Source organism: Trachypithecus francoisi, unplaced genomic scaffold (genome assembly GCF_009764315.1).
Source record: "Trachypithecus francoisi isolate TF-2019V2 unplaced genomic scaffold, Tfra_2.0 Contig01579, whole genome shotgun sequence".
Lineage (NCBI taxonomy): Eukaryota > Metazoa > Chordata > Mammalia > Primates > Cercopithecidae > Trachypithecus > Trachypithecus francoisi.
The window spans coordinates 28,823,305-28,846,795 of NW_022681442.1; the positions used below are offsets into that span (position 1 = coordinate 28,823,305).

The window sequence follows — 23,491 nt, forward strand, 5'->3', positions numbered from 1 at the left end:
TTTACATAGAGCTCTCGAACTTTTTTTTTTTTTGAGACAGTCTCACTCTGACTCCCACTGTAGGCTGGAGTACAGTGGTGTGGTCTCAGCTCACTGCAACCTTTACCTCCTGGGTTCAAGCAATTACCATGCCTCAGCCTCCTGAGTAGCTGAGACTACAGGCGCATGCCACCATGCCCAGCTAATTTTTGTGTTTTTGGTAGAGGCGGGGTTTCGCCATGTTGGCCAGGCTGATCTCAAACTCCTGACCACAGGTGATCTACCCAGCTTGGCCTCCCAAAGTGCTGGGATTACAGGTGTGAGCCACCGCACCCTGCCCTCTTGAGCTCTTCAAATATCTTTTAAAAGTCAGCCTCTCATTTGAGCCTGCCAGCCAGCTGCCTGCAAGACACAGTGAGACTCTTTTTAATGTGACCCTTTGTCCAAGGTAGAAGTAAACAGTTCCCCTGAACAACTTAGAGAACTGCAAGGGGGCCAGGTGCGGTGGCTTACACCTGTAATCCCAGCACTTTCGGAGGCCAAGGCAGGCGGATCACAAGGTCAGGAGTTCGAGACCAGCCTGACCAACATGGTGAAACCCTGTCTCTACTGAAAATATAAAAATTAGCCAGGAGTGGTGGCGGGCACCTGTAATCCCAGCTACTCAGGGGGCTGAAGCAGAAGAATTGCTTGAACCCGGGAGGTGGAGGTTATAGTGAGCTGAGATCGTGCCACTGCACTACAGCTTGGGCGACAGCAAGACTCTGTCTCAAACAAACAAACAAACAAAAGAAATGCACGGGGCTGGGTGCAGTGGCTCATGCCTGTAATCCCAGCACTTTGGGAGGTGGAGGTAGGAGGACTGCTTGAGCACAGGAGTTGCCACACCAGCCTAGGCAACATAGCAAGATTGTCTCTTCAAAATATAAGAAATTAGCTCGCCGGGCGCGGTGGCTCAAGCCTGTAATCCCAGCACTTTGGGAGGCCGAGGCGGGCAGATCACAAGGTCAGGAGATCGAGACCATCCTGGCTAACACGGTGAGATCCCGTCTCCACTAAAAAATACAAAAAACTAGCCGGGCGAGGTGGCGGGCGCCTGTAGTCCCAGCTACTCGGGAGGCTGAGGCAGGAGAATGGCGTAAACCCGGGAGGCGGAGCTTGCAGTGAGCTGAGATCTGGCCACTGCACTCCAGCTTGGGTGACACAGCGAGACTCCGTCTCAAAAAAAAAAAAAAAAAAGAAATTAGCTGGGTGTGGTGCCATGCACCTAAGGTCCCAGCTACTTGGGAGGCTGAGGTGGGATGATCACTTGAGCCTGGGAAGTGGAGGCTGCAGTAAGTCATGATCATGCCACTGTGCTCCAGCCTGGGTGACACAGTGAGACTCTGTCTCAAAAGAAAAAAAAAAAAAAAAGAACTGCAAGGGTCTCTGAAGAGGTGCTACTGCCCCCCATCTTATAAAGAAATGAATGACACTTAGACTAAGATTGAATATGACAGAATCGGGACTGTCAAAACCCTGATCTTCTGATTTTGATTCCTTATCCTTTCTGTAACTGGGCTCCAGCTCAACAGTCTTTACTGTATCTTGAAAATAGCTCTTAGTCAAATAGAATACCCACTTCCTCACCTCGAAAGAAGAAAGGAGTATAGTTTTCAAAAGGATCTGAAATATTTGAAGGTACAAGTTAATTTGTTGCTGATGTGCTTGAGACTCTTCTCAAGCACAAGTTTCATTTGAGAAAGGCATATGCCACATCTCATTCCTCATTATAAGCATAATTCTAAATTTAACACCCTTTTTTTTTCCCTCAGCAGTTCCATCTCACTGCAGCAGACCCTGCTGGGAGCAAAGATCGTAATGGGACTTGCCTTGTGTGGTTGTCTGTCTTGGGACGAGCACCAGAGATGTATTGCCAGCAAAAAGTTCAGCACTGCTCAAGGGAACGGTTTACTTCTAACTCTGACAAGGAGTCACATTTACAAGGGTCTCACTGCAAACAGGCACAGGATAAAACGATCTTCAGAATCCAGAGGCTGTGTCTCCGAAAGACAGAAAAACTTTCAAGAAACATCAACTTTTAGAACTCTAAGAGCTTGGACTTGAAGATTAAAATAGACTTCGGTGATTTAGAAAACGGGGGCCGGGTGGACGTCAGTATGTTACTAATGATAGATTACAATAAACATTCCGCCTCAGCCCTTAGGTGTACAGCACCACACCCAGCTAATTTCTTATACCCACAGCAATAGGTACTTGGCTTCAAATATGGGCTACTACTAAAATAACTATGCCTAATTGTTCTTTAAGTTGTATGTATAAAGTCATTTGGGTACTATTGAGATCCTGTCCTCCTCGGGGGTGGTAATCCAGGTTATTTGAGTAAGAGATGAAACGTCAGTTCCATCCAACTTTTCACATGGGCTTGGTCATATCCATATTTCAGATGGGCTTGGTCATATCTACTGGCCCACAAAAAATGACTTTGTACCTGTCATTGATAAGACAGAGTACCTGGTGATTAATGGGACAACCAATGTCAAAATTCTAAATTTCTGGGCAGATAATGAACACACATTGCTCAGAAAGCAGCAGGAAAGGTCTACCTATTTCCCCTTTATTAAAACAATATGGGCCGGGCGCGGTGGCTCAAGCCTGTAATCCCAGCACTTTGGGAGGCCGAGACGGGCGGATCACGAGGTCAGAAGATCGAGACCATCCTGGCTAACATGGTGAAACCCTGTCTCTACTAAAAATACAAAAAAACTAGCCGGGCGACGTGGCGGGCGCCTGTAGTCCCAGCTACTCGGGAGGCTGAGACAGGAGAATGGCGTGAACCCGGGAGGCGGAGCTTGCAGTGAGCTGAGATCCGGCCACTGCACTCCAGCCTGGGTGACAGAGCGAAACTCCGTCTCAAAAATAAAATAAAATAAAATAAAAAAAATAAAACAGTATGGTACTTCTTCCCTCAGCCCTGTGACTCCTGCTTCCCAAGCAGAGTGAACTACTACGGGTCTGTGATTTCTACCCCAAGGTTTTTCCACCTTAGCTCTACCGACATTTGGAATCAGGTAATTATCTGTTGTACAGGACTGAACTGTACATTGTGGGATGTTTAGCAACATCCCTGGCCTCTATTAACTAGGTATGCCAGTAGCAACTTCCCACTCCCCTGGCGTGACAGCTAACAATGTCCGAACACTGCCAAATGTCCTCTATGGGGGAAGGGCAAAACTGTCCCTAGTTTAGAACCCCTGTTTTAGCCAAACTGCCCACAATATTTTGTGCAGAACTGTGTTTTAGCCAGTCTTGTTCCCTGACTGCTTCACAGACTCCCTGCCACCACTCCGCTCTAAATTCCCCATGGGCAGGACTGATGCCAGTCTCACAAGCATACCTATCCTGGCCAAAAACCCTTCACAAAGTCCTAAACCTGGTGACCGCTGAGTCAAGTAACCATAGGAGCTAGTGGTCCCTCGTGCCTCTTAGCTACACGGTACAAGCAGCAGCATGAAGGCGTCCTCCAAAGCCTAAGGCAAGGCTGTGCGGGTGTGATTTTCACATGACCAGTGCAAGACTGAACCGTGGCTCTCTGGCCGTGGCGCTCTCATCCTGGTTTCCAGTAACCCAGCACAAGCTGAGCCTGGCCCATGAATCTGGAATCTTACACAGAGACACAGGAATGACTAGGTTCTATTTGTGCTGGCGGTCCGCCCCAGCCTGTCCTAACCTCCCTACGGCACTCCAGAACCACAGCCAGAGAGGTGGGAGATCACAGGTATTCACACCACTGCCTGCCTGGTGGGTAACAAGGGATTTCAAACCCTCGATGGAAACCACAAGATCAATTGGACAGTATTTGAAACCACATCGAGACCATGCGTCACAGTTGGGAGATCCTTAAGTCTTGTGTGTCAAGCAAGAAAACCAAGCAATAATAAATAATACTCTGGCCTCCTTAATGCAATGCCCGAGGAAACCAAAGTCTTATGTGCAACACAGTCCCGGCAAACCCTGAGCCACTTTCAGGAAAAGAAGTCAGTGTGTCACACTCCAGCCATACCCAAAGCCAAGTCTCCTTCCTTGCACTGCCCCTCCCCTCACAGGATTTTATCACCATTTCCAGCAACCAGCAATAGAAGTCTCTTGTGAGGTCTGGGGTTCAAGTTCAGATGAGCCCTGCCCAGAGAAACAATGGTTACAGAAGGGCACAGATATGGCTCAGGCCCCTGTATCTGTGCCCCTCTGTTACCATTCTCAGGGCTCTTTCAACCCACTGTTGCTGCAAATTAGCAAGAAATAAGAGTCAAGAAGCCCTAGGAAAGAAGAGGTAAGAAACTAGTATCTTACTGGTGCTAAGGAATTAGGCCAGAAAAAGGAATTTCAAAGCATTTTTTAAAATAGCCCCAACATATTCTGTTTTCCTGGACTAAAATTTACCTCTTCAAGGAAAAGGGGTGAGAGGGGGCGGGTCAAACTCATGGGCTATCACTGGAGGAAGTGACTGTTTTCTTTGGCTCCATCCTGGATAATGTTTCAAAATCAGCAGCCACAGCCTCTTTTCCACTAAGTTACTGTCCAGTACACTGCTTTCTCTTTGCTCTGATAACAGAGATGTAATGAAAAACAAGCCACATTCCTTAAAAAAAAAAAAAAAAAAGCAGCTTCTTTCAACAGAAATGGTTGAGGGTTCAAAAATTAACCTGAGGCCAGGCACAGTTGCTCACATCTGTAATCCCAGCACTTTGGGAGGCCGTGGCAGGTGCATCACCTGAAGTCAGGAGTTCGAGACCAACCTGGCCAACATGGTAAAACTCCATCTTTCCCAAAAATACAAAAATTAGCCGAGTGTGGTGGCAGGTGCTACCAGCTACTTGGGAGGCTGAGGCACGAGAATTCCTTGAACCCGGGAGGCAGAGGTTGCAGTGAGCCAAGATCGCACCACTGCACTCCTGTCTGGGCGACAGAGTGAGAGCCAGACTCCATCCCTCCCCCTACCCACACACACAAAAATAACCTGAAAGGGCTTGTGGAAGCACCACCTTTCTCACCTTTGGTGACGCTATAGAAATGAGGTGTTCTGTGGAGTTGTCACACGACTTTTACAAATCAGTTTAGATAAGGATTCTGGTTTCAACTTTTGGTAGCACAAACAAGTGTCACCTTGGTGTTTGCTGCTACATACAACTCGTTCCCTTCCAAGCAAGATCTTGCTTAATTTGTCCTCAACCTAGTAGAAAGAGATGGTGCCCAAGGGTAACAGCAACTGGTAGTCAACGTTCAGTCCTCTGCTGTGTACAGAACAGGCAGGGAGGAGGAGGCCTGCAGCGGACTGTGGATATGGGTACCAAGCCAGAGCAACGGGCAGGGGCAGACAGAAACCAAGAAGACCTGCACTCCAGGCCCCTCCTGCCACACATTAGCCCTGGGTTCTGGAACAGATAACTTCTCCCTGGGTTTCAGTTTCCTTACAGCAAAAAGGAGATAAGACCTCCTCTCTCATGGGTGGCCACTGTGGTGAAATAATAAATACCCCAAGTCAATGCTGGCTAACATTCAGCAGTTGAGGGGTTAAATGGGAAGCCGGCAATTCCCCTCCTTCCCTCTCTGCAGTCATGGCTCCCACCCTGCAGCTTTAGCTGGCTATCACACAGCCTTTCCAGTGCTCTCCTTGTGAGACTCTAAAGCCACTTCCTATGCCCAGGGAGTAAGTACCATGCAACAATCTAGGTGCCTTGTCACATTCAGCATCAGCCCAGGGACGAGCTCACCCTTTCAAAAACACAAAACAGCCTCTTGGGCCAGAAGTTGCCCCCTGTGCTCTTTCCATGACAAATTCCAACCCGGGCAAGGGACCCTAAGAGGCTTTTGATGGGTTTTACTCATTTCCAGTATCAGGGACCATCCCATCTCACTGGTGTGGACAACTGGGAGAACAATGGGTCTTTCCCACTGAGAAAGGCAACACTCCAAGACGCAAGATGTAAAATTAGTGTCTTAATGGATCTAGCCTGCATTCTGTCAACTAGAACTTACCACCCACTGGTCCTTCCACACACCTAGCACCTACAGTGCAACAACTGATACTACTGGACTGGACTATGGGAAAGGCCACCTCCAGAGGGGTTGCCTCTTCACACCTCTGAACTGCGGCATTCTATTCTCTTCTTATGTCATTTGCCACCACCTGCAGAATGTCCTCTTTACCTGTGCACTTATTCTACTTTCCCTACCTGACTGTAAATCCCTTGAGGGCAGGGATGGAGTTTATATCTCTTTGTATCCACAACATGCTTTGGGTAGAACAGGTGCACAGTACTTTTCAGATGTTGAGTGTTGCTCCTAAGAAACGCATTGGCCTTACCCAATCAATACCTTCTGGATAAACATGAAATAGAAGTCATTCAAATCATGACTAAGAACATTCTGTTGCAATACTGTTCTCCGAAAATTAGTAATTCTTTTGTTAGGTACACATAATGGAACTTCTCTTAATCAGAAAACCTATTTTCTCATCTTGTCAGACAATAAAGGGATAGCAGTCGGGCGCGGTGGCTCACGCCTGTAATCCCAGCACTTTGGGAGGCCGAGGCGGGTGGATCACGAGGTCAGGAGATCGAGACCATCCTGGCTAACACGGTGAAACCCCGTCTCTACTAAAAATACAAAAAATCAGCCGGACGAGGTGATGGATGCCTGTGGTCCCATCTACTCAGGAGGCTGAGGCAGGAGAATGGTGTGAACCCGGGAGGCGGAGCTTGCAGTGAGCCGAGATCGCACCACTGCACTTCAGCCCGGGTGACAGAGTGAGACTCCATCTAGAAAGAAAGGAAAGAGGAAAGGAAAGAGGAAAGGAAACAGGAAAGGAAAGAGGAAAGGAAAGGAAAGGGAGGAAAGAAAGAAAAGACAGAAAGAAAGAAAGAAAGAAAGAAAGAAAGAAAGAAGGAGAAAGAAAGAAAGAAAGAAAGAAAAAGAAAGAAAGAGAGAAAGAAAGAAAGAGAGAGAAAGAAAGAAAGAGAGAGAGAGAGAGAGGGAGGGAGGGAGGGAGGGAGGGAGGGATAGCATGCCCAATTGTGTGTTACATCTAAAATTTGGTATACAGTGCCATACCCAAAAAGTTCAGCAGGTGACTATCTTCCTCTGAGCTTTGGTTCATCTAAGCACAAAAAGAGCATTTTTTTGGTCAACACTGTAGCTTCTGTGACTTGTCTAACTGTCCCTTGCATGAAAGAACTAATACATCCTACAGTTTATCTGCCCTTACAGACACTGAAATCATGCCATGCTCATTATTAGACAGAAGGGCCCTGAGGTCTTCCTCCTTCTTGGTATCCATAAAAGACACCCATACCTGGTGAACTAAGGTCCTTATCTTGCCTCAGGCAAATTCAATGCCAGGACTCAACAGATGAATGACAGTTTCCCTTGTCATCTGCAGGAGAAAACAAAAACAACTCTCCCAACCTGATCTGTCCGGAATGCTCTTTCCCCAACTCATATGTCTGGTAAACTCTCCTACTCATCCTTCAAGAGTCAGATCAGATATCAGCTTCTCAGGAAAGCCTCCCCTAGCCTGATTCAGGTACGTGCCCCCATGCTCTGCTCTCCCAGTCCCTGGGCGTTCCTCTGTTGTAGTCTCAGCACACTGGCTTATAATTACTTCCATGCCGCCCAACTCTGGAGGACGGTCTCTCAAAGTGTGACCAGAAACAACCTGGGTCAGCAACACCTGGTGAACTTCACAGAAATGCATATTCCAGGGCCCTGGCCCAGACATAAAGAATCTACATTTTGGCCGGGTGCGGTGGCTCAAGCCTGTAATCCCAGCACTTTGGGAGGCCGAGACGGGCGGATCACGAGGTCAGGAGATCGAGACCATCCTGGCTAACACAGTGAAACCCCGTCTCTACTAAAAAAATACAAAAAACTAGCCGGGCGAGGTGGCGGGCGCCTGTAGTCCCAGCTACTCGGGAGGCTGAGGCAGGAGAATGGCGTAAACCCGGGAGGCAGAGCTTGCAGTGAGCTGAGATCTGGCCACTGCACTCCAGCCTGGGCGACAGAGCGAGACTCCGTCTCAAAAAAAAAAAGAATCTACTTTTTTTTTGGCCAGGCCTGGTGGCTTACGTCTATAATCCCAGCATTTTGGGAGGGTGAGACAAGCAGACCACTTGAGGTCAGGAGTTCGAGACCAGCCTGGCCAGCCATGGTGAAACCCCATCTCTACTAAAAATACCAAAAAAATTAGCCAGGTGTGGTGGCACATGCCTGTAGTTCCAGCTACCTGGGAGGCTGAGGCAGGAGAATGGCTTGAATCGGGGAGGCAGAGGTTGCAGTGAACCAAGATCGTGCCACTGCACTCCAGCCCGGGAGACAAGAACGAGACTCAACAAGAATGATTTTTTTTTTCTTTTTTGAGACAGATTCTCACTCTTGTCACCCAGGCTGGAGTGCAATGGCGGGGCCTCTCAGCTCACTGCAACTTCCGCCTTCCGGGTTTAAGCAATTCTCCTGCCTCAGCCTCCCGAATAGCTGGGATTAAGGGGTAAGCAGCATCTTATCTCCTACCTAGGCAGGCTAGAAAGAAACATGCCCCAAGGAGAACAATGCATTAATCATACTCTATTCTCAGACATCAAGTCGCACAGTCTAGGTAGTGAGAAAAACCCAGGATTTGGGAAAGACTCAAGTTAAAAAAACAGCAACAAAAATCTTCAATTACCCTTTCTCTAGACAACTGAGCAATGCTGGGCAAATGGCTTAACTTCTCTAAGCCTCAGCATGCACCTCTGTACAAAGAGAATAATCCTACCACATAAGACACAGGATTACGGTGAAAAAATAATCATATGGATTAAGGGGAAAAAATAAATCCAAGTACATACATATGTATGATAAAGACTAATTTCATGTGTGTGTGTGTGTGCATGCATTATGTGTCATTTTTTCTTAGAATTATCACCAAATGATCTTTAGAAGGCTGGTTTCTACATGGCTGCAATAAAGAACGTAGTTACACTGTCTGATACAAAACACTAGAAATATACAAAATATGTAACCAAAACTACTCCAAGATTGCACAGGCAAGGTTTGAGTCACAGAAGCCCAGGGCAGGAAAGGCCTTCAGAGGTCTTCCAAATTCTGCCTGCCACCAGGCAACTGTTCAGACACAAGAGCTAAAGGTTCACCTGCTGCTGATCCTCTCAGATGCTCCCCACAACCACCATCCCAACCCTTCACTCTCTTTGAAGAGTTTAATCAAATGCTACCCACTGCTTCATTCTCTCACTACATGTCCAAGTAACTGGACACAAGCCCTCGCCCTCTTGCCACCTCAGTATATAAGATTAACAGTATCTTGGTAGAGTAAGAGGTGGCCTCCCAGCTGTATGTCACTGTACAATGGCAGTCACTGATTACAGATGCAAGAGCTCACTCCCCTGGCTATGGGCTCCCACCCAGCACAACTGGCTCCTGTCAAGGTATCAGTCCCTTCGCTTCTCATTTCCTGCACCCCTGCAGTGGTGCATCCTTTGGGAATTAGTAGATCAAAATAAGAGTTATGTCTACTCTCTACCAGCCAAGGTGCAAATGTTTCACATCATTCTTTTGTGGAATCCCCGTGCAACCTCACAGATGAGGTTCAGAGCGGTTAAGGGCCTGCCCAAGACCCCAGGGAAGCTGGGATATGAATGCAGGTCTTTCCAGCTCCCAGCCCACTCTTTCCACTCTGTTAGGCAGTTTTCACCCTCTCAGCCTGCTGACACAGCATGAGCCGCTTCGTCCAGCTTCATCCTATTTCCAACACTGCTCGAAATCCTCTCCAGGGCTCACTCTGCCATAGGTTAAAAGGACAGCCTTTCTGGCCAGGCACAGTGGCTCATGCCTGTAATCCTAGCATTTCAGGAGGCCTAGGCGGCCGGATCACCTGAGGTCAGGAGTTCGAGACCAATCAGGCCAACATGGCGAAACCCCGCCTCTACTAAATATACAAAACTTAGCTGGGCATAGTGGCACATGCCTGTAATCCCAGCCACTCAGGAGGCTGAGGCGGGAGAATCGCTTGAACCCAGGAGACAGAATTTGCAGTGAGCTAATGCCACTACACTCCAGCCTGGGCAACAGAGTGAACAGAGTGAGACTCCATCTCAAAAAAAAAAAAAAGGACAGCCTTTCTTGTGGGGCCAGAAGGGATGTTCAGAGGGGTCACCACTCTGCCCATCAGCTGTGTTAACGCAACACTCTGAAGATAACAAGAGCTGTAATGGAAATGTTTGGGGCTTTTCAGAGGAGCTTCCTTTGAACAGAACTGTAGGCAACTCAAAGGAGAGTTGCCCATCTAGCACTTTTCTCAGAGTGAGGGCAACCAGTGGTCCCTAGCAGCTCCCTTCTAGAGCTTCTGCTGTGAGCTCATCTGTGGCTTTTCCTCACCCACGAACAGGCAGCAGAGGGTGTGTGCTCCCTCCCCACCCCTTACAGCCAGCAGCTGCTGGTTACAGTTACACATTCCGACACAGACATGCCTCTCAGACGAAGAGGGGGTGGGGGTGTCCGACTCTCAGAAGCCCTGGAACAAATAGTTGGCAACAGCTGTGTTCTCAGCAGACAGCAGTTGGTGGCTTGCTACTGTTCTCTCATTCCACACTGCTTTACCGGCTGCAATGAATGCAGTGCCCCCACTTCAAAGGGCGGCTCACCAAGCAATCAAGTCTCTGCCACAGGGGTCTGTTTGAAAAATCGGTCAGTAAGGCCAAAATGGGGTCAATTCCACACCCCTTCCCCTGAGGTGTCCTGGACGTCCCTCAGCTGCACAGCCCCAGGCACATGCTTGAAAGGAAGAAAGCCTTTCCTTTAGAAGAAGAACGGAGCCCTCAACCCACCCCCAGCGCAGAGTCCCTTCAGAACCAGAGGACTGTGAGGAAATCTCCACTAACTAGCCAAATCAAAATGGAGAAGGAATAAAAGGGGTTTGCAGCAAGAATCGCACTCTGCCTCTCCCCTTCCCCAGCCCCACTCTTCAGCTGTTTCTCCGTGAAGTTTCCAAAGCAGTTTTACAGTGTCTGATGGAAAATCAGAACTGGACAGCCCTAGAGAAACCTCGGGGACGTAGAGGGTTAAGAACACGGTGGCTCTGAAAGTAAGGAGCAGCTAGCAAACAAGAAGGGAGACTGGAAAGTTCTGTGTGGGAACTGGCCTGGTCTGACCGAAAGGCATTTGCTAAAATATTCCCTCCACCCAAAGCAGTAGTACAATAAACAAGTTCCCACCCCTTCTTCCCTTCCAAACCCGATCCGTGCGGAACCAATTACCTGTCTAAGACCCAAAAGGAAAGGCATCCTGCAAGAGCATCGTCCACACTAACGTTGGAACAAAGGGCTCTTAAAAGTTAAGGTCTTGGAATGAGCACTGCCCCTGATGGGCCTGTGTGCGCGGTGGTCCTGGTTCACCAGCCTTCCTTAGCAAAGCAAAGTAAACAGAGTCCTGGGACCGGGCAGGCACACTGTCTCCTGCTCTCCTCGCTACTCCCCCCGCCTGGTTCTGGCCCACCCCCACCTTCTCGTGACATATCTCAGACGCAGCAAAGCTGAAGCTGTCTGCCAAGTGGGAAATGACATCAGTTCAGGCGCAGCAGAAAAAACTTCAGACAGCTGCGCTGGAATACTGAGGAGGATGTGCTGCAGACCCACAATGCCCAGCCCTGGACCCACCTAGAGCCAGAGCCCACTGTGGGAGGATGGTGGGGGCTGCAGATGGGAGCAGGCTGCTGCATCCCCTTGGCTCTAACTAGGCTCGGGGGTACATAAATCAAGTCTCTAAAGCTGAAAAGAGGAACACTGCTCTGAATAAGGACTGACTTTGTAGCTCCTAAAGTATTGTTTCTCCTCCCTGGGAAAGAAAATCCAGTCCAGTGTCTGTCAGTTTCACAGAAACTTTTCCACCCCCACCCCTGCCAGAGTCGGTCTCAATACATAATAGGACATGAAGCCTGGCTGCCCCAACTTTCTCTAGGGAATGAGGCAATTTACAGTGGGGGCTTGGAGAAGCACCTTTTCCCCAGCTAAGGTAGGACACGCTACCTTGGACACTGACCTTTCAAGTCCTCGCTTCCACCGGAGAGTTTATATTTCATAAACAAACGGCACAAGTACAGGTGCCAACATCTTTCCTCACTTGTCTTATAAAAGGTACAACAAGTCCCACCGCAGCCTCCAAGTTGCCAGAAAGGCAGATCATCTATATTTAAACCAACTCTTGGTTCGGAAAAGTTCACCGCCTTAGGTTTGTCATGTTTTCTTCACTAAGTTCAGTTCAGGGAGAAAAGAGTTCTCTAATGCAAGCTTTGCACAAGCAAGGGCCCTGGGGATGGTGTCCTGCTCTGACTTTCCCTCGTCGGTGGTGTACGCCAAATCCCTTTTGGCTACCCTCCCTGAAACAGCAGGTCACAGCAGTTCTCCCTGGGCCTGAATCCTCTACCAAAGACAACACTCGCACAGTACAAAAGGTCCATGTTTGGGTTTGGATTTCCAGAAATGACTCGAGGAGAACAATCTTCAGAGGAGCTTTATAAATCCAAAGTTACTTTTTTTTTTTTTTTTTTTTTTTGAGATAGGGTCTCACCCTGTTACCCAGGCTGGAGTACAGTGGCGTGATGATCTTGGCTCACTGCAACCTCTGCCTTCCGGGCTCAAGCGATCCTCCCTAGCTGGTACTACAGGCACGTGCCACTATGCACAGCTCATTTTTGTTTTTTTGTGTAGAGATGGGGTTTCGCCATGTTGCCCAGGCTGGTCTTGAACTCCTGGACTCAAGTGATCTGCCCCACCTCAGCCTCCTGAAGTGCTGGGATTTAAAAAAATTACTTTTCACTAACTTCCTCGGCTACAAATTAATTACACTGTCCAGGACTCAAAGCAAGTATATTTCATCTTTCCTTTCATTTTCTGCAACAATTTTCTTTCATGATACTTATCCAAGGCCTCCATGGTAGTGGCACTGTGCTGGGCATGATCCATAGAAGTCAGAAATGATTCTTGCAAATTAGTATCTATAACCCCCAACCTACGACAATAAATTAGCAGCACAGGACACGTACAGCACAGTGAGGTGCCGAAAGTACTGTTTGATCATTAGAATCCAGCCAGACACACAATGTGTTTACTGCAGGTCCCCACTGACGGTCAAGGTCACATTGACTTTCCTGACAAGAAAATGAATGTGCCAAACTGGCTGAGCCATTTCCTCGAGACTCACGAAAAGAATGGATCACAGCCTCACTGCTAGAGAAAAAGGTGGCTGATGTGTAAAAGAAGTGGCTCCTGCTGCTGCCGGTGTTTAGGGACTGGGAAGCGATTCTTCAGCACATACATATTCTCAAGATACGGTCAGTCTATCCCAGGCCTTTTTGCCACTCTCACAACCAGGTCAAATTGCCAGACAGACAAGGCTGGACATCAAGGCACAGTCGCCCAGGGAAGAGCAATGAGGCTGCTTTCAACCCCTTCCTTTCACTTTCTTGGTTCCCTGGCAACCACTGAGAACCACAAAACATACACAGTATTAACTTTGGCAATCAAACTGATGGAAAGAGCATCCTCATCACCTCATGGGCAATGTAATCTGCACTGATCTAACGAGACAGACTGGCATCTGCAATTCTCCAGAAAGACTGCCATGGCATAAGTGTACCATTCATTCACTCACTCCACGCTCAATGAATACCTACAGTGTGCCAGGCATTGTTTCAGGCACTGGGGATGCCACTATGACCAAAACACACAAGAAACCTTGCTCTAATGGGCTATGAAGTGTTCCATATTTTTCTTCCTTCCGTTTTTGTTTGTTTGTTTGTTTTAAGAGATAAGGTTTTGTTCTGTCACCCTAGGCTCAAGTGATCATCCTGCCTCACCCTCTTGAAAAGCTGGGACTACAGGCACACACCACCACATTCAGCTAATATATTTTTATTTTTATTTTTTGTAGAGACAGGGTCTCACTATGTTGTCCAGGCTTGAACTCTTGTCCTCAAGTGATCCTCCTGCCTTAGCCTTTCAAAGTGTTGAGATTACAGGCATGAGCCACTAAGCTTGGCCCCATAATTCTAAATAATATTCATCAGTGATGATCTCAGAAGAAGTGGAATTGTGACAAAATTACTAGAAATCCAAAAAAAAATTGTAAAAATACAACCTAAATGATCAAAATTGCATTATAGACTTCCTGATTTCCTAATGAATCATCCTTTTATGATGCCACCCAAGACAGTGTTTCTAATCAGCATTTGTCTATTTTTATCTTCTCACAGATTATAAATTCCTGTGTGCAAGGCAGCATTTAACCCAAGGCATTACACCTAGTACAATATATTCTAAAAAAGTGACTGCTGACAACAGCTTCTTTCTTACTAATCAACTTCTTGCCTACAGCCCCTCACTAACATTCACTAAGCACTGAGATCTGAGGGGTGAGGAGAAAAAGAGGTTGAGTTGGCAAATTCAGGCATTCCCAGGAAAGTGAGTTCACTTTCTGCCATGTTATACAAATATTACTACAACCTAGTGACAAAGTAGTCAGCTTTGCCATTTGAAAAGCAAGATGATCATTAACAATTTCTGCTAGCCTGAAAAAATGGGTTCTTCTATGTACGTGATCCAGTCTCATACATGATGAGCCAAAGGTAGGGTAAATCCTTCTTTGAATGACTTCAGTCATCCGCCTGCCAACGCAGAATTAAATTCAATGTTGAATTCACCAACTTAAAAAAAAAAAAAAAGGAAGTCATACTAAATTAGAATTAAGCAGGATTATGTTGTCAAAATGTTGCAGGTTGGCTCGGCACCGTGGCTCACGCCTGTAATCCTAGTACTTTGGGAGGCTGAGATGAGCAGATTGCTTGAGCCCAGGAGTTCAAAACCAGCTTGGGCAACATGGCAAAACCCCATCTCTACAAAAAATACAAAAATTAGCTGGGCATGGTGGCACATGCCTGTTGTCTCAGCTACTTGGGAGGCTGAGGTGGGAGGGGCATTTGAGTGCAGGAGGGAGAGGTTGCAGTGAGCCAAGATCGCACCACTGCACTTCAGCCTGAGCGACAGAATGAGACTCGGTCTAAAAAAAAAAAAAGGGGGGGCCGGGCACAGTGACTCATGCTTGTAATCCTAGCACTTTGGGAGGCCGAGGCAGGCAGATCACGAGGTCTGGAGATCAAGACCAGCCTGACCGACATGGGGAAACCCCATCTCTACTAAAAATAGTGACACACACCTGTAGTCCCAGTACTAGGGAGGCTGAGGCAGGAGAATCACTTGAACCTGGGAGATGGAGGCTGCAGTGAGCTGAGATCATGCCACTGCACTCCAGCCTGGGTGACAGGGCAAGACTGTCTCAAATTAAAAAAAAAAAAAAAGGCCGGGCACGGTGGCTCACGCTTGTAATCCCAGCACTTTGGGAGGCCGAGGCGGGCAGATCACGAGGTCTGGAGATCAAGACCATCCTGGTTAATACGGTGAAACCCCTTCTCTACTAAAAATACAAAAAATTAGCTGGGCGTGGTGGCAGGCACCTGTAGTCCCAGCTACTCAGGAGGCTGAGGATGAGGCTGAGGCAGGAGAATGGCATGAACCCAGGAGTCAGAGCTTGCAGTGAGCTGAGATTGTGCCACTGCACTGCAGCCTGGGTGACAAAACGAGACTTCGTCTCAAAAAAAAAAAAAAAAAAAAAGTTGCAGGTTAACAACTACTTATGGCCCCAAGCAGCATCTGGGATATCCTTCTACTGAGGCAGTTTCTTCCTCCGCAGTTCAGAGAATCCCCAGAGATAGTACTGCTGAAAATATTACCCTCTGGGGCTGGGCGCGGTGGCTCAAGCCTGTAATCCCAGCACTTTGGGAGGCCGAGACGGGCAGATCACGAGGTCAGGAGATCGAGACTATCCTGGCTAACACGGTGAAACCCCGTCTCTACTAAAAAATACAAAAAACTAGCCGGGCAAGGTGGCAGCGCCTGTAGTCCCAGCTACTCGGGAGGCTGAGGCAGGAGAATGGCGTAAACCCAGGAGGCGGAGCTTACAGTGAGCTGAGATCTGGCCACTGCACTCCAGCCCAGGCGACAGAGTGAGACTCCGTCTCAAAAAAAAAAAAAAAAAATTATCCTTTGGATTCCGTGGAGTGTGGTGGCACGATCTTGGCTCACTGCAACCTCTGCCTCCCAGGTTCAAGTGATCCCCCTGCCTCAAACTCCCAAGTAGCTAGGACTACAGGCGTATGTCACCACTCCCAGCTAATTTTCATCTTTTTACTAGAAATGGGGTTTCAGGCCGGGCGCGGTGGCTCAAGCCTGTAATCCCAGCACTTTGGGAGGCCGAGACGGGCGGATCACGAGGTCAGGAGATCGAGACCATCCTGGCTAATACGGTGAAACCCCGTCTCTACTAAAAAAAAAAATACAAAAAACTAGCCGGGCGACGAGGCGGGCGCCTATAGTCCCAGCTACTCGGGAGGCTGAGGCAGGAGAATGGCGTGAACCCGGGAGGCGGAGCTTGCAGTGAGCTGAGAGCCGGCCACTGCACTCCAGCCTGGGTGGCAGAGCAAGACTCCGTCTCAAAAAAAAAAAAAAAAAAAAAAAAAAAAAAGAAATGGGGTTTCACCATGTTGGCCAGGCTGGTCTCGAACTCCTGACCTCAAGTGATCCATCCACCTCAGCCTCCCAAAGTGATGGGATTACAGGCATGAGCCACCATGGCTGGCCTCAGATTAACTTTTTAAATTTTTATTTAAATTATTTTTTGTTGATACATAGATGAGGGCTTCCTATGTTGCCCAGGCTGGTCTCAAACGCTTGGCCCCCACTCCTTATGAGCCAGGACAACAGGACTGCGCCACTGAGCCTCCCTAAAATTTTATTTTAAATAGGAAGTCTCGCTCTGTTGCCCAAGCTGGTCTCAAATTCCTGGCCTCAAGCAATCCTCCCACCTCAGCATCCTCAAATGCTGACATCACAGACATGAAACACTGTGCCCTACCGGATTAATTTAAGACATACTGTAACAATATATATGCTCACAGCTACCTGCATTCATTCTTTTACTGTAGTAAATTTGTTTAAGTATGTTTTGGCAACACTTCTGTAAGCAGCCTTTATATGTATAATCTCTAAATTCTGGGGTGGGGTAGGGTAGAGATAATCATTTGTTCAGCCCTGACCATGAGCCAGACTCCATGCTAAAAACTCTATTTAACCAACATCTCAAAGCCACAACAACCCTATGATGTGGCTATTACTATCCCTATTACTCAGCTGCAGAAATGGAGGCATATGGAGTTTATGTAACTTGCCCAAGGTCACACAGCTGGCTGTGAGACAGCAAGGATTTGAGTGAAGACTCTGGCTCCATAGGCTCTTTCCTTTATGATCACGCAGGCATCAGATATTAGAATATCAGAAGTTACAAACAAGGAAAAAAAAACAGCAAAAATCAGAACTGAGGGTCAAGAGAATGTTAAGCAGACAGGCAGGTCCCTGGTCAGCGCTCTGGAACCCTGTTTATGAGACTGCCATGCATACCGTATATGATGGTGGCATTCTGGAGTGTGAAATCAGGGTCCTAGGGTCCCTCTGACCCACTTTGGAGAGCAAGGTTCTATGAGGTCAATGACTGGGAAAGCCCTAAAGTTCTCATCTGTTCCCAATGCACAACAGATCTACACACAAGGAATAGGCTGGAGACCTTCCCAGGTCATGGCTCTTGGGAACCTGGTGAGCTGCTCCCACACCCATGTCATCTGGTCAACTGAGGGTGATGGCAACTAGGGCTGAAGGTCTAGGGGTATCTTATTTCATAATCAAGGGATCTGAAGAAAGAGAGTTTGTCAGAACAGGACAGTAACTGCCAGGCTTCTAGGGTAGGAGATAATCTCCAGGCGGAAGGCCATTTTGTTTCCAGGAGCTTTGAGCAGAGGCTGCTGGGCAGACACAGAATGTCTAAGATAAGAGATCTTTCAGGGCCGGGCGCGGTGGCTCAAGCCTGTAATCCCAGCACTTTGGGCGGATCACAAGGTCGGGAGATCGAGACCATCCTGGCTAACACGGTGAAACCCCATCTCTACTAAAAAATACAAAAAGCTAGCCGGGCGAGGTGGCGGGCGCCTGTAGTCCCAGCTACTCAGGAGGCTGAGGCAGGAGAATGGTGGGAACCCGGGAGGCGGAGCTTGCAGTGAGCTGAGATCCGGCCACTGCACTCCAGCCCCGGGGACAGAGCGAGACTCCGTCTCAAAAAAAAAAAAAAAAAAGATAAGAGATCTTTCTTATCTTTCTCTGGTTTGGGCACGTACCCATTTAAATGCCTTAGAGTTCTGACTCAAGAAAGGAGAGAATAAATACTAACTTAAACCTCAAACCAACATGAGTGTCACAATAAAAGTTAAACTGAGACATCTTCGTGTCATGGGTGTGAGGCTGGGCATTAACAAAAGGATCCTGAAGTAATTATTTTGGGGAATGCAAGGGGATAAATCCCAAACCCAGAACTCTGCCAAGCAGAAACACTAAAGGTTGCTTAACTGCTAGAAACCAAGAACACTAGCTTTATCTATGTCCTGGGGCTGGACAAAGGCAGGCATGTAGCAGGCCTGCCCAGGCAAGAGAACACACACCTCTCCTGCTTCTGGGCAGGACAAGGCTCTGTTCTACAAGTCACAGAGCTTATCTCTTCCACAAGGTATCCGTAAAAACCCATAAGTGCTATCCTACTACTGAGTCTTTCAGGAAAGAGAGCTGGGTAAATGGTTCTTAACTGCAGTATGTAATCCTCTACTAAACATCAAATCACGTATTTCAGAGAGGGAAGATTCCAACAGATGGTGACATCTCATATTTTACAGTGACGTTAGGTAATTCGTTCAAAGACACACACCTAATAGGCAGTGGAGCCAGAATCTCAACTAGGTCTGTATGACTCCAAAATGGCTCGGACGGCCGGGCGTGGTGGCTCACGCCTGTAATCCCAGCACTTTGGGAGGACGAGGCGGGCGGATCACAAGGTCAGGAGATCCAGATCATCCTGGTTAACATGGTGAAACGCCGTCTCTAATAAAAAATACAAAAAATCAGCCGGGCGTGGTGGCAGGCGCCTGTAGTCCCAGCTACTCGGGAGGCTGAGGCAGGAGAATGGCGTGAACCCGGGAGGCAGAGCTTGCAGTGAACTGAGATCGCGCCACTGCATTCCAGCATGGGCGACAGAGCAACACCCCGTCTCAAAAAAAAAAAAAAAAAAAGGCTTGGACACACATGGAGATGGGATTTTGATATTAATTGTCACTTCCCCCCTACTTGTGACCTGATATTTACAGTTGCATCCAGTCCACCCAGGATGTGCTGTGGGGATAACAAAGATGTACTATTGGATGAATCAGTCTCGCCCTGGAGGATTTATTTAGTTAGCTACATAGAAACAAACATATGCACTCTATGATAAACATGGTGAGGTGGGGGACAAACACAGCGACATAAGAAGAGCTCAAAGAGATGCTGGATGATCCTCTGAGCTTCCAGTAAAAAAAGAAAAAGAAAAAGAAAAAAGAAAACAAAGAAGGGATTCTGTTGAGGGACAGAATGGCCAAAGAAGGTTTTTGTTTTCAAAGAAAATTTTATCAAGAGCTGGACACAGTGGTTCCCCAACACTTTAGGAGGCTGACGTGGGACGATCACTTGAGGCCAAGAGTTCAAGACCAGCCTGAGCAACATAGTGAGACCCCGTTTCTACAAAAAGTTAAGAAATTAGCCAGGCATGGTGGCGCATGCCTTGTAGGTTCAGCTACTCAGTAGGCTGAGGCAGGAGGATCACTTGAGCCCAAGAGGTTGAGGCTGTAGTGAGCTGTGATTGTACCACTGCACCCTAGCCTGGGAATCAGAGTGAGACCTTGTCTCTTAAAAAACAAACCAATGCCAGGCACGATGGCTCAAGCACTTTGGGAGGCCAAGGTGGGTGGAACATCTGAGGTCAGGAGTTCAAGACCAGCCTGGCAAACATGGCAAAACCAGTCTCTACTAAAAATTCAAAAATTAGATAGGCATGGTGGTGCATGCCTATAATCTCAGGTACTTGGGAGGCTGAGGCAGGAGAATGAATCGCTTGAACCCAGGAGCCGGAGGTTGCAGTGAGCCAAGATCATGCCAATGCATGTCAGCCTGGACAACAGGCAAGAATTTGTCTTAAAAAACAAAAACAAAAACAAACTAAAACACCCCGAAGAGATGGATACTAAAATAATAGGTAGGGTTTTGGTGAATAAAATGAGTATACTATGCAGAGCAGATCATGAATAAAAGCATGGAAACAAGGATGCATGGGGCATACGTCCAAAGGCAGAAAAAGATGACACAAAGATTAGTTGGAGGTAGAATGTCAAGGCCCTACACAAGTACACATCTAATGAGTACCTCTGACCAGCACATTTTTTCTTTCTGATGATTACAGTAGCAGCATGAATATCAAATATAGGAATTTCTATTTTAGTGGAGTATTTTAGACCCTCGTCTTGCTTGTTTGATATTTACTACTAAAATATGGTAAATCTGGGATTTGATTTCATTTTATTGCAGAGATCGGAGGAGGTGGAAGAAAGACACAGATGAGAACTTTAGGGTTTTCCCAGTCATTGATCTCAATCTCACAGAATCCTGCTCTCTAAAGTGGGCCAGAAAGAGTCCTAGGTTCCTGACTCCACCCCATGTCATTGGAGCAGCCTCAGTCTTTTATTTATTTTTTTGAGTGACAGGGTCTCATTATGTTGCCCAGGCTGGGGTGCAGTGGCTATTTACAGGGGCCATTATAATATACTGCAGCCTCAAAATCCTGGGCTCAAGTGAACCTCCCACCTCAGTCTCCTGAGTAACTGGGACCACAGGCTCATGCCACTGCATCCAGCTTTAAATGGAGAGAAATAAAAGTAGCAGAAGCTGAAACTGGTGTGCAACAGCTTCCTAAGGTTTCTGCCTCTTGCCTCCCTGCCCCCCAAACAAGAAAATCATTTTGTTGTTGACAATCACTGCAGAAATATTTATTACTTTTGTAGGCTGCACAACCATTTGCTGCTATTTCCAGAATGTGCCGGGGTCTCTGAAACTCACCACTGTCAGTGGGCCATCAACAATAGTTAATGGGCTCTCACTGGATCTGCAACTTGAGCTTCATCAAGTACAAAGCAGCCTTGTTTGTTTTCATACCAAAATGCTAGGTTCCTGTTTTTCCTACCCTGGAAACAGTTTAACCCCAGCCATACTGGCAAGTAGCCAAGAATTACATGAAAATCAGCAGGCTACAGTTCATAGCTGTCTCCAGATACATTTCATGCCTCCTCACAAATTGCTCTCCAAACCGAAGATTAGAATAAGAACAAAAGGAGGGACGTAGAACTACATGAAACACACTCAGATGTAATTTGTTTTTTGCTTTTTTTTTTTTTTTTTGAGACAGAGTCTCGCTCTGTTGCTCAAGCTGAAATGCAGAGGCGCAATCTGGGCTCACTGCAACCTCTGCCTCCTGGGTTCAAGTAATTATCCTGCCTCAGCCTCCCAAGTAGCTGGGACTACAGGCTTGTGCAACCATGCCCAGCTAATTTTTGTATTTTCAATAGAGACATGGTTTTACCACGTTGGCCAGGCTTGCTCTTTGTTTTTGAGACAGGATCTCACTCTGTCACCCAAGCTGGAGTGCAGTGGTGCGATCATGGCTCACTGTAGCCTCCGACCTCGCAGACACAAGCAAGCCTCCCACCTCAGCCTCCCAAGCAGCTGAGACTACAGGCATTTACCACAATGCCTGACTAGTTTTTGTTTTGTTTTGTTTTTTGTTTTTGTTTTTTTTTGAGACAGAGTTTTGCTCTTGTTGCCCAGGCTGGAGTGCAATGGCGTGATCTCGGCTCACCGCAACCTCTGCCTCCCGGGTTCAAGCGATTCTCCTACCTCAGCTTCCCGAGTAGCTGAGATTATAGGCATGCGCTACCATGCCCAGCTAATTTTTGTATTTTTAGTAGAGATGGGGTTTTTCCATGTTGGTCAGGCTGATCTCAAACTCCCGACCTCAGGTGATCTGCCTGCCTCAGCCTCCCAAAGTGCTGGGATTACAGGTGTGAGCCACCACACCTGACCCTGGCTAATTTTTTTAAATTTTTATAGAGGCAGGGTCTTCCTACATTGCCAAAGCTGGTCTCGAACTCCTAGGTTCAAGTGATCCTCCCACCTCGGCCAGATGTAATTTGGAAAGAGAATCCATTAGGAAAATTAGGCTTCCAGGTCTCCACCAATCTGATTTCATCTTTCATTGTTATTTAAACTTTGGGTGAGATAGAGACATGGTCTACATTAAGTGGGAATGTGGGTACAATGGTGGCTGACCCAAGAAAAAGGCTAATAGCAAGGTCATTTTATGACAGGCAGTTCAACTCTCTGAGTCCTTAGAAGCAGTTCTGGGTGCTCTAGGCATTCTCACTGTCCAGAAAGAAATCATCTTGGTTGTGCTTTTACAGGAAAATCCACTCACTTCTTATATGTGACTCATAAACTCAACAAAGCCATTTCACACTTTATGTTTTAGTTATTTCTTCTCAGCCCTACCTTCTCCTCTAAAGTAAGCAACTTAGGGGTAAGATGTGAAACATTCACTTCCATATCCCTCACGGTACCAAGCACAATGCCTTACACAAAGCAGGCCCTCAAGAAAAGATTGTTACACGAATGAAGAGATAAAGACGTGACTAAAGAGAGGATCCTGGCTGGGTGTGGAGGCATATGCCTGTAATGCCAGCACTTTGGGAGGCCAAGGAGGGTGGATCACTTGAGCCCAGGAGTTCGAGAACAGTCTGGCAACATGGCAAAACACCATCTCCACAAAAAAATACAAAAATTAGCCGGGTGTGGTGCTACATGACTCCAGTCCCGGTTGCTGGGGAGGGTGAGGTAGCAGGATCAATTGAGTGTCCAGGGAGGTTGAGGCTGCAGTGAGCTGTGGTCACACCACTGCACTCCAGCCTGAGTGACAGAGCAAGATCTTGTCTGGAAAAAAAAAGGATCATAAAAATGAAGTTAAAATATAGCTGAATCCCTAAACATTAGTACTGATAACACCTGCCTGGTCACAGAAACCTGACAAACAGCTAAGAGGTCAGGAGAGCACCTGCATGTTCTCCAATCTCATGAAGTCTGATGCGGCAAAGCCTCTGTGTGTCTCATTATCTGTACGTTTCTCATTTCTAAGCTGAGGAATCTAAAGCACTTCAATCATCTCAAAAGCAAAATTCCCTTTCTCAAAGCAGAGCTGGGCAATGGTCTAACTCCCTAGCAATCGGTTTTGGATTTGGAGAAATAGAAGGAAGCTGCTCCTGGTTTTGTCTCTAGGTCACGAGACACCTCCATTAGCAACACCTAGAAGTTGTCTCTCTTGCATAAAGGATTGTGAAACTTAATAAGGTCTAGCTGGAAGCACAGCTCATGGCATTGTGCCTTCCCTTATTTCCTGGATCTTA

General features: G+C 47.3%; 1 protein-coding gene across 3 annotated transcripts in view; it reads right to left on the reverse strand.

Moving 5' to 3' along the window:
* The window catches only part of WBP1L (WW domain binding protein 1 like), a 74,194-nt gene that overhangs the window by 35,172 nt on the left and 15,531 nt on the right, over window positions 1–23,491 (reverse strand). The window contains exon 1 of one of the 3 annotated variants that reach the window (XM_033184356.1): window positions 11,286–11,819. The exons of the other annotated variants lie outside the window; for them this stretch is intronic. Coding sequence (XP_033040247.1) covers window positions 11,286–11,312 — 27 coding nt within the window. The 5' untranslated portion in view covers window positions 11,313–11,819. Of the gene's footprint in view, window positions 1–11,285; window positions 11,820–23,491 lie in introns of those variants that run through there. 3 annotated transcript variants of the gene reach the window in all.